This window comes from Sphaerodactylus townsendi, linkage group LG09 (assembly GCF_021028975.2).
Source record: "Sphaerodactylus townsendi isolate TG3544 linkage group LG09, MPM_Stown_v2.3, whole genome shotgun sequence".
Classification (NCBI taxonomy): domain Eukaryota; kingdom Metazoa; phylum Chordata; class Lepidosauria; order Squamata; family Sphaerodactylidae; genus Sphaerodactylus; species Sphaerodactylus townsendi.
This window is the reverse complement of record NC_059433.1, coordinates 50,246,601-50,260,835: the sequence shown is the minus strand read 5'-3', so window position 1 is coordinate 50,260,835 and position 14,235 is coordinate 50,246,601. Positions and strand designations below refer to the sequence as shown.

General features: G+C 39.9%; 1 protein-coding gene across 1 annotated transcript in view; it reads right to left on the bottom strand.

The window, feature by feature from the left end:
* Positions 1 to 14,235, bottom strand: part of DSG4 (desmoglein 4) — a 45,761-nt gene that overhangs the window by 11,040 nt on the left and 20,486 nt on the right. The window contains exons 4-13 of the mRNA XM_048508332.1: positions 13,253 to 13,408; positions 12,943 to 13,090; positions 10,696 to 10,859; positions 9,806 to 9,940; positions 8,994 to 9,179; positions 5,113 to 5,372; positions 3,429 to 3,571; positions 2,582 to 2,803; positions 1,356 to 1,553; positions 858 to 1,124 (exon numbers count right to left, since the gene is read on the bottom strand). Of these exons, the coding sequence (XP_048364289.1) occupies positions 858 to 1,124; positions 1,356 to 1,553; positions 2,582 to 2,803; positions 3,429 to 3,571; positions 5,113 to 5,372; positions 8,994 to 9,179; positions 9,806 to 9,940; positions 10,696 to 10,859; positions 12,943 to 13,090; positions 13,253 to 13,408 (1,879 nt within the window). The remainder of the gene's footprint in view (positions 1 to 857; positions 1,125 to 1,355; positions 1,554 to 2,581; positions 2,804 to 3,428; positions 3,572 to 5,112; positions 5,373 to 8,993; positions 9,180 to 9,805; positions 9,941 to 10,695; positions 10,860 to 12,942; positions 13,091 to 13,252; positions 13,409 to 14,235) is intronic.

Here is a 14,235-nt window from a genome sequence, read left to right as displayed (position 1 = left end):
TTATTTATTATTGTATTTTTATACCGCCCTCCCCTGGAGGGCTCTTTTGGGAAAGAGAAAAAGGAAATACTGGTAAAAGGGAAAATATTTGCAGATCTCCCACTTTTAGTGTTATAATGATATAACAATTCGTCTATTGGGTTATCTGAATTCCAAGCCATCATTGAAAAGATAAGTCTCCATCCCTTCACCTGTACATGCCAAAGGTGCTGTTCTTGGTTGTTTTAGAACATTTCTGGCCACACAACCTTGATGCAAATATTAAATTGCATAGAAGCAGTAACATGGCCATCTTATTCCAAATACTTTTATATGTATTATGAGCAACATGTTATTCTTTTCCTTTGCACAAAAAAAGCAACGGGCAAACAAAGCACATAAAATCAGCTGCTGGGGTATCACTCTGGGGCAAGAAAGCATATTTACCATCCCATCAGTGCTCCTATCCCTGGCACAATATCTACCCAGACTACCATTTATATAGTGTATCAGTGAATATAAGTGTATCCTTGTATCAGCTGTGGAGACTCAATTGTGCCCCCAGAAATTTCTATGCATGGGGGATTTGATGAAGTAAACAGAGCTCTATGGTCATTCTGCATTCCAAATTAGCTGTGATATTACAAATCTCTGTATGAATTGCAGCATTTGAAATAGTCACTAAAGCTTGCTTATAAGTAAGCATGTGCACATAAGCAGTGTTAATAATTTGCAAACTCTCATATTATTTAAAGCATTTACTAATTTCAAAGGAAGAGTAATGTTTCAAGAAAAGGCTACACAAAAGAGCAGTCATATTTAAAAGTGTACAAACTATAAAACTAGAAAGAGCAAATTTCATTTGAAGAAATACTTACACACAAATATTAGTGCTCCAAGGAACATCAGACCGACGACAACAGCACTAATTGTCATTGCTCCTCCCTGCTGCCTTGGTCCATAAATGCCACCATAATAATCTTCTCCACCACCAGAAGAAATACCAGTACCACCAGGACCGTAGTCACCACCACCAATACCAGTGCCAACACCATCTCCACCATCAACTGAACCTATACCACCAGGACCATAATCTCTACCACCACCTGTTCCACCGGTTCCCTCTGCTCCTCCAGCTGTACCCCCTTGTCCCCAGCCAAAGCCTCCCGTTCCACCACCTGCTCCTCCTGCTCCTCCAGCTGTACCCCCTTGTCCCCAGCCAAAGCCCCCTGTTCCACCACCACCACCACCTCCTGCTCCATCAGCAGCGCCACCCATTGCACCACCTCCAGCACCACCCGCTCCACCAGCACCACCTGCTCCACCACCAGCACCACCCGCTCCACCACCACCACCTGCTCCACCACCGGCACCACCACCAGCACCACCACTAATAATGACAGTTATTCTCTGTGTAGCACCAGAAGTACACCTTCCATATGAATCACAACGACAAGCTTGCAAAGGAACTAGTTGTGGTCTTTCACAGCTTCTGCCTCTGTTATCCATCACATTAACATACACTTCATGAATCACAAAATCCATTTTCACTGTGGACAGTTGTGCAGAGGTATCTGTTAGGAAGCAGGGAAAGAAATTTTAAAAAATTTGACAAAAAATTCCACATTGGGATCTTTACTAGGGGGTCCTTTGAGAAAAAATGGGTTGATTGAGTGATTGGAAATCAGGTGAGGTGGTTAAAGGAAGTTAAGCAGTTTCATCAGATCTTTGCCATAATTGGCTTTAGTTTTCTAGCTGACGCGAACTAAAGTATGTGTGTATTTATGAAAGTTCAAGAGACACAAAGAACTTAAATTGCAAGTGGGGCTGAAATGACTTAGAGTCGATCTCTGAGGCAGGCTGTTTAAAAGCTCACCTCGTTACAAAATAAAATAATCTACAATTCATGTTCATTTCCTGTAATGCACTGCAGCTGTGTTGCTGTCAAGTCTATTTTCTTGACATGAAAACTCATTCAAATGCCTGTGTATTAGAAGTACTTGAGCAACAACCTTCAGTTGACAAAAGCAGGTACTGTCACGAGCCATCCCCTGGGTACTTACCAGGAAACAGAGGACTTGGAGGCAGAACCTGAGGACAAAGTGCAGCCAGAGGTTGCTGCTCCCGAGGAAGACCTGGCAGCACAGCCAACTCCCAGCCCTGCCCTGCCTGATGATGTGCAGGTTAAGGAGCCTGCAGTTCCTCCTAGGGAACCCAGTGATGAGCCAGCTGTGCATAGGAGGCAGAAGCAGAGGCTGCTACTGCAGAAGCAAAGAAGGAGTGCTTGTTTGGCAGCAGGATATGAGCTATTAGAAGTCTGATGAGGATTAATTTCTTGCAGAATTCCAGTCCTTTGAACATGGCTCTCTATATAAGCCTTTCTTTGAGCTTGCTTCTGCCTGGGTGCAACAAGTGTGTTACCTGTTGCTGCTGTGTGCCTGGTTTATCGTTGATATCCAGCCTGCTTATCAGTTCTCCTGTACCATGACCATTGGACTGTGACCTGACTATGCCTTGCCTGCCACCTGCCTTGACCCTTTGGACTGTTACCTGACCACACATGCAAATTTGGGAGCTGATATCTATGCATAATGTTACTCACCGTTCACTACTTTGATAGTCCATGAACTTTCTGGAGGCTGTGCGATTATGGTGTATTTAAAAGGCTGACCATTTGGATAATCATCTAGATCTGTTGCTGTGATTGTGACTGTTGGGCTGGACATGCAAACTTTTCTGACTTCACTGGTTATAGTTGGGCAGTTATCATTCACATCTTCAATCTGAAGAACAATGGTACCAGTGGCTGTTGTGAAAGGGCTTTCTGTAATAGAAGTGTAATTATGTATTTAAAATATTTATACCCCATCTTATGTCCATTGATTCAAGGTGGCTAATAAGCGACAGGTTGCAAGCATGCAAAACATCAAAGACTGTTAGGAGATTAAAAACATACATATTTTAAAACATACATATTTTAAAAACATACAGGTCATTGAGTTACAGCTGGTAACATTTAATACATGATAGAAACATGTCCAAAAATAAATTATAGGGGCAAGTTACTATTGCTGACAATTTGAGCAAACTTTGACAACTCAATTGCTGCTAAGCAAAATTTCAGAAATTATAGCTGAAGATGCTGAGTACTCAGGGGCTTCTGGGTGAAGAGATGAAAAAGAAGGGAAAGCAAGGAAATGGGCTTGCAAGAACCGGTCAAATCTTCTGTTGCTTGTTTCTAATGGAAATGTTCACACATTTATTCATTTAATTTTCACTCTCACTTTAAGAAGCTTACAATAATTTACAAACATCAGGAGCAGGTCACTTTGCATAACTACTGGTAAATGGAATTTGGGTCTCAGCAAAAGCACTCCTGGATGATGTTGGATATCAGTTTCAGAATTCAGAGTAATTTCAAGGAGGAATGGGAAAATCTGTTTTCTTACCTGTACTAATAGCTATTACCTCTGCACTGTATGACCCTTTATACACATAAATTGATTCTCGATCAATTGGTTTCTTAAAAGTTATTACCGCAGTTCTTGAGTCAATATTAAACCAAGCAGCTGGATCTTGTCCCATCTGATAGCTGTTTTTGATTAACAAAAATGATTAGAGTCAATTGGAAACTGTTAATAAACTGGCATTACTAGTACAAACCAGCAATGTTTAGAAACATAGACACATAAAGCTGGAAGTAACCCCAAAGGTTGATGGTGCCTCCCCCCTTTCATGGCCCTCTGCCTCATGGCCCTCTACATCTGGGACCTGCCATTCCTCCCTCTTGGGGAGAGGATTTCAAATACGGAGCAGCTGGATGCCATTTATATTTATTATTGTATTTTTATTGTATTATATTTATTATTGTATTTTTATTGTATTTTATTGTATTGTATTTATAAGATTTAGCTTTTACTGTTTTATCGCAGCTTTTAAAGATTTTGCCATTTTATTATGTTTGTTGTTGTGCACCGCCCGGAGCCCCTCGGGGATGGGGCGGTATAAAAATCTAATAAATAAATAAAAAATAAAAAAGGTCATCTAGTCCAACTGCCTGCACAATGCAGGAAATTCACAGCTACTTCCTGCAGTGATTGCTGCTCTATGCCCAGAGGAAGGCAAAAAACCTCCATGATCCTTGGAAGAAGATTCCTTCCTGATGCCAAAGAGATCAGTATTACCCTGCATTGACTCACTCTGTCTTGCCCTCCCTCTCATGACCTGCCTAATTTATAGTGACTCATAGAATCAGCACTGCTGTCAGATGGCCATCTAGTCTCTGCTTACAAAAACGTCCAATGAAGAACAGTCCACCACCTCCTGAGGAAATCTGTTCCACTGAGGAATTGCTCCAACTGTCAGTAAATTTTTCCCAATCTTTAGTCCAAAACGCTTCTGATTTAATTTCAAATTTTCTGTTATGGTACGACATTATGGGACCACAAAAAGCAACTTCAGTCCATTCAAATACTTGAAGATGGCTATCCTATCACCTCTTAATCATCTTCTCTCCAGGCTAAACATACACAGCTCCTTTAACTTTTCCTCATAGGACTTGGTCTCCAGACCCGTCAATATCTTTGTTGTCCTCCTCTAAATATGTTCCAAGTTATCAACATCCTTCTTAAACTGTGATGTCCCAAACTGAACACAGTTTTCCTAATGAGGTCTAACAAGAACAAAGTCATACTATCACTTTGCAGATCTGGACATTATTTCTCTGTTGATATAACCCAAAATCATATTTGCCTTTTTAGCTACCACATCACACGGCTTACTTATGTTCAATTCATGTTCATTTCCCCCCTTTTGCCCCCCCAGATATGCCATTGACTGTACTCTGCTCATATACTGAGGTTCCAACCTTTTGATCTCTACTTTCTTTCATGTATTGATTTGCACCTTGAACTGCAAATATTCTTATCAATGAATACACATGCACACCTATACACATATCCACCTCCCATGGAGGATGACAAAGGTACACTTAAAATACTTTAAGTTTTATATATATATATATATATATATATATATATATATATATATATATATGAACACACACACACACACACACATATATATATATATGTACATATATTCATATATATATGTAAATAAAATATGCCTTACCGAACATTAGTAGCAGGTCTTCCTGTATCTTGATCTATAGCTTGAAATGTTCCAGCTTGGTAGGTGATCATATCACCTTCTGGTGCAGTAATTGTTATTGTGGAAGGAGCAAATGCTGGCCCTTCTCTAATATTTATTACTTCTACTGAAAATGGAGTGCCTGTAGCTTGATACTGATTAGCCACTGAATAGTGGAAAGGAGCTACATTTCGTACACCAATGCTTAATTGTATGTTTGAAGAATGTTCATAATCAAGTTCCTAAATGAAAGAAATAGCATAGATTCATTTTTAATAAGCATCAATCCACTGGTGGGATCCAAAAATGTTAATAACAGATTCCGATGGTGGTGGGATTCAAACAGTGGTGCCGCTGCACACACGCACCTCCAATCCCTATTGGGCAGGGAGGTTGTTTTAGTAACCCCTTCTTGGCACTCAGAAAAAATTAGTAACCACTTTCAGAGAAGTGGTGAGAACTGGTTGGATCCCACCTCTGCATCAATCCATGCAAGGGTGTAACATTCATTTATCAAATATAAATATATCATTTACAAAAAAATATTTTAAAATATCACTTGTTTTCATATTTTTTGTCTCCCAGAAAAATTAAATGCAGCATCAGACAGAAGTCAGAAGTTATCAAATAGAAGCCAGAAGCTTGTGAAGTTGTTAGAATATTGTGAGGCCTCCTGGTGAAATTCAATTTCCCAGTGGCCATTAGCCAAGCTAACCAAAAGTGCTCCCTCCATGTTTAAAGTCACTATGATATATTTATTTGCTGGTGGTTTCTAATAAAAGACCAGTGCTGGCACTTGTAAACTTTGCTTTGCTGGTAGACACAGTGCTGAACAATTGGCCTGAACAGAAGGGCAAGTTTTGTACACTGATTGCAGCATTCTACAATCCAATTGAGCCCACCACTATATGATTCCGGTTGGAGCCCCCTATCCATGACAGCAGCAGAAAGTGAGGAAGAGGTACCCGCAACCCTGGCAAACTGATAGCAGCAACCAAATGGGGGATGTTGAGAAATGGTGAGGAAGCCGGCAGCAAAGCAGGCAGAATGTGGGCGAACAAAAGGGAAAAATGCTCTGCCTTGTGGGAGGGGAAAAGGTGGGAGGCAGGGGAAAAAAGAACCTGAGTCAGGTATGGCACATTCTTTCAGGTTTGCATTCCTGGCAAATTAGAGAAAAAAGTTGGAGTTAACCCATATCAGCAAAATCCAGCCTTTCGTTCACAGGAAGCACAGTTTTGTTTGGACCAGTTGTGTAAATGAAAATCAAACTTGGATAATGTCTTGAAATTGTTGTGTAAATGAAAATCTGCCGCAAATGGAAGGTGGGCTTGAAACGAGGAGTTCTGTGCACAAATGGCCTGCGTTTAGCCTTCCTGAAGCTCTGCCTGAAGTCACATCTGTCTAGGGTTGCCAGTTTTTAACCCAGCCCCTCGAGCTATCCTTTAATATAATTTATCAGCAGCAAATACCATGTGATGCTATTTACTTCCATACGAGAGGGGATCTACGAAACATGCTAGACACATTGAGTAAAAACTGTTCCAAGGCTAGAAAAATAGTTAATCCTCGTCAGCTTTGCTGCATACATTTATTAAAGGTATAGAACTTCTATCCGTAGAGAGGCTACTTTGTTAAGCAAAGGCAATCCTTGATTGCTGCCACTTTATGACTGAAATCACTTAAGCATGTACTTGGATTGTTTTAGTTACTGTACATTACTGTCAAGTTATTTGCCCTTTAAATGTCTCCTTGCCTTCCTCTAGCTACTGTGGACAAATATCCTTCCTTTCCTACCCTGCAGTTAGACTTATATGCAGGTATCCTTAAACCTTAACTCATCACCATTTTCTTCACACACACCCCCCCCCCCACACACATTTTTGCACCGACAACGAGGTTGGGAAACTGTATTTTCATTTCAGGAGAGAAGGGGGAGGCAAGATGGGGCCATCTCCAGGGGGCAGAGATTAGCAGAAGAACCAAATAAAATGGCATATTTCCTCAAGACAATCACAATCCCTTATACAGCATACAGATATGTCCCAGTTTGATAATCCATGGTAGTGGATGCTGCTTGTGATGACTTAGTTGACTTCTCAAATAAAAACGACATTGAACACATGAAGCTGCCTTATATTGAATCAGACCCTTGGTTGGTCCCTCAAAATCAGTACTGTCATGTTCAGACTGGCAGTGATCTCCAGGATCACAGACTGAAGTCTTTCACAACACCTGCTCCTTGATCCTTTTAGTTTAAGGTGACCAGATTTTTACTCCTGTAACGCGGGGCGCACGCGCGGCCGCAGGAGCACACTGCCTTTTGCGGCGCTCCCCAGTCAGGAAACAGGGAAGCGCCCCAGAAGGCAGTGCTGCAGCGCAGGAGGCGCACGCGGCCGCAGGAGCGTATTGCCTAATTGGGACAATTGTGGAAAAGCGTGAGTGTCCCACCAAAAGCGGGACGGCTGGTCACCTTATTTTAGTTGGAGATGGTGCCAAGCAGATGCTGTATCATTGAGCTACTTTCCCTCCCCAACATTAATTGCTTTGTTAGCCATTAACTTTCCTGCATTCAGTTAATGTTGCAGGTGTCTAAATGCCCTACTTCTGGAAAATGGCAACAAGATGGAGTAAAAGATATAGATTCTATTAAACAAATAATAGAAAATATACATAAGATAGAAATTGAGAAATATGCAGAATTAGAGAAGAAACTAATGTTAAAATGGTATAGAACACCGAAACAACTGGCATATATAATAAGAGGACTCAGCCCAAGGTGCTGGCATTGTGGTGAAAGAAATGCAATTTATATTCATATGTGGTTGGAATGTCCAGAGGTTAAACAATTGTGGAAACATGTTATATCATATATTGAAAAATATGTAAAAGTAAAAATAAGGATAAATATAGATCTATTATTTATAGGTATAATGGATTATGGAATAATAGAACAAAGAAAGAGAATGTTATTTAAATTTATGATCAGGGCAGCCTATGCATTAATAGCATTGGGTTGGAAAGATAAAAGTATCTGGACTATACAGAAATGGATGGAATATATATGGGGACAAGTACAATTAGAAATTTTTGAAATAATATCAAGAAACCAAATATGGCAAGAAAAAACAAAAGGACATGTTGTGGATCTGGACTGAATTTATAAACTGGTTAAATGAAATTGGAATCACAGAAGGAAACTGGAAAGAAGAGCAGAAAGAATGAACCTGCTGCTGCACATTTGAAGAACAGAAGGAAGAAAATTGGGGGGGGGGGTTGGGGGAGGGAAAAAAGGGGGTAAAAGGATATGGAGGATGTAATATAATGATGTAAAACATAAGCAAGAAATGATCCAAAATATCAATAATTTTTAAAAATGCCCTACTTCCCAAGACATTCTCTTTGGAAGACAGAAGGTGAAAGGAGACATTACATTGGGCAAGATCAAGAGAAAAATAAATGTTTGACTTTTTTTAAAAAAAAGAAAATAAATATTGCTGTCAAAATGCAGCAACTGAGAATTTTGGCAACTATATCTTTTGTGTTTTATGTTAAGAGATTGACTCGGTCAGCCTCTCCATCCCCATCCTGGACAAGATGAAAAGGTAGCGGGCTGGTGATAGATTTTGCTAATTCAAATGTTAAAACATACCTATATTTATTTGAAAGGAAGACAGCTCTGAATGTAAGATGACCTCCTAAAAATGCCACACACACATGCAAATGTTTTACTGGACATAACTATAACTTGTAAATAAGATGATGCCCCCTTTTTTTGATGGGATATTTGAAAAAATTAGCCTTGCCTTGGAGACAATGCCATAATATCAGATTGTGATCTTCAATAGCAATAGTGAAATTCATACCTTTATCACCATCAGGACAGCTTCATTTGTCATTGAATCTACTTCTATCGCAAAGTTGTTGTTTTCATTTCCAGAGATAAAGTAACAGTCTGCTTTCCAGTTATCTGTATGCATTTGATCCAGATCAATAATCTGTATCCTTATCAGCTCATGACTCAGGGTATTTTCTGAAATTTGTAGTGAATACTAGAAAAGAAAGAAAACAGCTGTTGACAGCTGACACTCTGAGACAAACTGAAGTTTAATGGAGACAAGTTGGCTGTGGTGCTGGTTGAGAAGGCAGCCTGCTTGCAGATGTAAATCTGCCAGCCTTAGATGGGATTATACTTTCACTCATAGATTGTTAAAAACCTGCTGATGCTTTTAGGCCCAGCCTAACCTTTGGATGAAACTACTGTAGTGTGGTCTGTTTGGGGTTGCCTTGTAGAAAATAAAGCAATCTTTCCCCCTTTAATGTCTTTTCCACATTTTCCTTCCCCTTCCTTTTGCTCTCCTCCTTTCATGGTCTGCCTTCATTTTTATTTTCTCCCTTCTAAATCCCCCCAACATTTCTCAGTCTTGGTATCAACTTCTTCTCATCCCTGTTTGGCAACTCAGAACAGACTTAATAGTAAAACATTTGTTATAACAGCAAAACACTTGTTATAATTTGTGAGAACTGGTTGGATCCCACCTCTGGAGATAACTCTTTGACTGGAAATCTGGAGTAGTTTCAATTCTATCTGGGCTTCCCATAGTGTAAAAACTCAGGAAGCTATTATGAATGTAGACAGAAGAATATTGATGATACTGGTAGTTTCAGGAATGCTTACCGAGCTCTGTGAGAAGGTAGGAAAGTTATCATTTACATCTTCCACCTCAACATTACATATGCATTCAGATGATATTCCATCTGGACCCCCATTCCTGTCTGTGGCTTTCACTACCAGAGAATAGCTGCTATGTTCCTAAATGAAACAGAGGAGGAAAATTGTTAAAATTGTCACATCGGTAATAAAGTATACTTTATTAATATACTTTTCTCAACATAAAGTTTGGTATGTAACTCATTAGAAAGGCATGAGAGGTTTGGAGTATCCCCTTCTACTGTAACTACTTTGAGGTAAAACAACTGTAACAGTAGGTAAATGTCACTGAGTACCACACTGAGTACCACACTGATTACAATATTTACTTCCAAAAAGACCTTCATGGGATTGTAGCCTTATCCATCTTTTTTGCTTACATTTCTTCTCTTTTTTGTCCCTTTCTGAAGGTCAAAACAGTTGAGACACTGGGAAATTTATCACTGGATCCTCCCAGCATTTTTTGACTGTTAATTAAACAATGCAGGACCTTTATTCTAATTTGGGCTGTGGGGAGGTGTGTGGGAGAGGAAGGAGGTTTAACTCTCCCACCCTGTGGTTTGCTGATCAAGGTTGTATATCCCATAATGGAAGAAGGTTGTATATTCCAAGGGTGTATATCCCATAATGGAAAAAGACAGGTAAAAGACTGGATGGTTTTGATTGAAAAAACTGCTCCTATGTTTAATCCGTCCAAATAACAAATAAAAGAGAATGGTGATTTCTTCAGTCAACAAATGCACAGTTGCTGCTCAGTTGGTGAAAATTCAGAAGGAAACAGGTATTTTGCAAGGCAGAGTTCCTCCAGAACTCATAAGGAAGTATTTTCCTTTGAGGGGTGAGGGGGATTCTTTTACCTCTCTGTCAAGCATATTTGCACAATGCAGTTCCCCAGTTATTGTGTTCAAAATAAATTTTGATGGACCTCCAGGAGTCTGACTCTCAATCTTGTAAGCAATTTTGGAATTCAAATTATTTGGCTCATCTGCATCTGTGGCTGTTATTTTCATCACCAACGTATCTGGAAAGAAAAGATAGACAAGATAAAGTATGAAGAACTGAATTTTAGTCTACTGAGATTTAAAGGCAAGAAGAAAAGGGCTTGGTCAGCAGGCTTCCTCTTTGCTGTGCAGTGCTCATAAATCCTTTCCCTCTTGCAATGGGGATGGACTGTACCCAGTTAAGGAGATGCTGGCCCAGCTAAACTGCACAGAGCTTGGCTATATGCACCCCTCCCTGTCCAGCACGGGGCTCTCTGGGACTGTATGCAGTGAAGGAGACAGCAGTTTGGCCAGGCTATGCAGGGCTCAGCTTTATGCCTCTATTCCTATCCAGGATGGGATGAATGCCCCAATCTTGAGGGACTTCCTCTCAACTGTGGCTTAGGTGGCTTCAGCTGAGGGCCGTCAATCTACCAGGATGTTTTCCAATGGCCTTAATGACCAGTCCATCCTGGTTTATGGGTAGTATACAGTGTGAATGATTTAAGATCACAAGCAACATTTTCAAAATCTAATATAAATTTACAGCAAACACCTCAGTCTCTTAAAGCATTATTCACTTGCAAAGTAATTATGGGCTCCTTATGAAAAGCATGGATTTTGCAAACAGATACTTCTAAAAAGAAGGCTACATCTATATTGTTTCCTTTGAATTTGGTCTTCAGTATATCAGCAGAAACTATGGGCCGGATTCAAAGGTGTCCTTGTGCAATTGCCACGCCCACTTACACCAAAGTTGACAATTAGTACAGATTTCCTACTAAAGTGCTTCCCACACGCTTCTCAAAGTTTCCTAGAACAGTTTTCAGGTAGTGCAGAAAACAAGGGGAGGTGAGAAAATCTATTCTGCAAGTAAAATTGCCACAAACAATCAATGGCGTACCACCACAAACCTCAGGAGCTGTGTCTGGCTGAATTTCCTTGCTCGAGACAGTTTATGCATGCAAGTGTGGTCAAGCTGCAACTCACTTATGATAACCCCAGCAAGGGGCTTTCAAGGAAAATGAGATGAAGAGATGGTTTGCCAATGCCCAAATCTTCCTTGGTGGTCTCCCATCCAAGTACTGATGCTTCTAGGCTTCTGAGATCTAACGAGATCAGACTATAACGTATCATTCCACAAAAATTGCCAGAATAGATTATCCATTGTGTTAACTAATTAACCATCTAGTTAATTAGTTAATCTATTATGTTTCACCATTTACCTCTTGCTTTCAAAACAAGTAATTTGATCCTATGAGGTTTTCTATAGGCCCCCATTTTTTCTCCATTGTGTCCAATGGCAGATAAGTAGGGGCTCCCTCCTCGAGGGACCATACAATTGGACCTCCTAACCCAATCTTTATCAAACTTGGAAGTTCAAGGAGAATCATGTGTAGCTACCATGCAAATGTTGTGCCTCTACATTAAAAAAACAGCCCCCCAAGAACCCCCCAGAAATTGTCCGTTGACTTCAATGGACCTGAACATTTTCAGATATCTGAAAAAAGCTGGGGAAAACCCCATATTGGCATAGGGACTTGGTTTTTTTCCTGAAAAATTCTGGGTCCAATAAGCCTGAATCCCACCCCACCCCTCGAAAAAAATGATGCACATTCTCAGTTAGCCTCCACTGAAGGATCCATTATATCCTCCATAACTCTGTATAATCTCTTTAAAAAACAATTTATGCTATTAACCACCAACTACATTCACTGGCAGTGAAGTCCACGATTTATTTGCTCACCGAATGAAGCATTTCAGTGGACCTGAGCCCTTGAGTTCTAGTTTTATGGGCGAGTTAGAAAAAATTCTCCCAGTCCAGTCTCTCATTTTCAACTTCATCCAATTTGATGGCCCGCTGTGACTACTATTTTCCAGTTTTTAAAAAAATCAGGCAGTTCTAGCAGTACCTCCTCTAGTTTGGCCCTTAAACACATGCTTAATTCATGCATGGAAATAAATGTGATGAAAACATGCTTCATATTAGCTGGATTCTGTCTAGATTTTAAAGAGTTGTAGCAAAATTAGGAACTACACAACATAATGGATAGTTGCACATACAGAAGTTTATGTCTATGTTCACGAGTTTACATAGCTACAGTATGTTTATAGCATACTTACTATCCATGCTGCTTTCACTAATTGCCCCACTGAAGACCGCCTGAGTAAATATGGGTGGATTATCATTAATATCCATAACCCGAACTCGAAGTTGAAGTGCAGTTTCCACTGACTGCTGTGTGGTTGGATTTATAGCGAAACAGTTTATCTGGATTAAGAGTTTAAAATGAGAAACTAATTCAAAATGGGTATATGCCATTCCACATAGTGAAAATCATTGAGTTATTAGTAAAGTAATTTTCTTTTAATTTATAAGTTGTGCAAAAAATAGTGAGAAATTAGGAGACCATTTGCAAAACTTAGAACTTACAATAAAAACTGGATTTGCCTCTCGATCTACTATTTTTGTTATATTAATTTCACCAGTCTTCTGATTGATGATAAATACACCATATGGATCACTATCAATCCCTTTTCCTGATATTCTGTATATAACTGGTTGTTTTTCTTCACAATCTGATCGTATCTACAACAACAGGAAAAAATGGTTTGTCATTGTCAACCCAGTTGCTTTAGCCAAGTTCAAATGGTTCTCTGGTGCCTCCTGACAACCAATTTTAACAGCATATATGTGATGAATATCATGGGAAAGATATCATCTGTGAATTGATTTATTTATTTAGAAAACATATTTGCTGCCTCACCAGAGATCTGCAGGAGAAAGCTTACACATAAAAAGCACATAATAAAATCAACAACATAAACCATTAATGTGAACAAGCCATTAAAAACAGCACTAAATGACACAAAACAACTTAAAATGATAACTGCAGAACAGCCCCCAGACTAGAAATGAACCATAAAAACAGTTTAAAATGACAGAACCTGTTAAAAGCCTAAGTAATGAGAAACTCTTGGATCTGATGCCTAAAAGGCAGTAAGGCAGGGGCCAGGTAAGCATCAAGGGGGATGGAACGGCAAAGAAATGCGGTGCCACCACTGAAAAAAGCCTTTTCTGTAGTTGCCATGTGCCTCATTTTTGCAGGTGGAGGCACAGAGAGCAAAGCTTGGGTAGATGATGTAGTATTTATGCATCATCAGAGCCGCATGGACCAGTCCCAGAAGACAGTGGCGACACAGGTCTACTGCAACTGCCGAGAACCTGCTGAACTAACAACACAATTAACATTTGCATGCAGTGATCGGTATACATCTTGTTACTCTGCTGTGGGGTTGTTAACTATTTTGTACCAGCCAAGCTCACAAGCTGCTCAGATATTCATCTGGCATAATTGTTCCCCTCATGGGCATGCAGTGATTTGGACTGATGTACCTGTGACTCTGTCAGTGCGA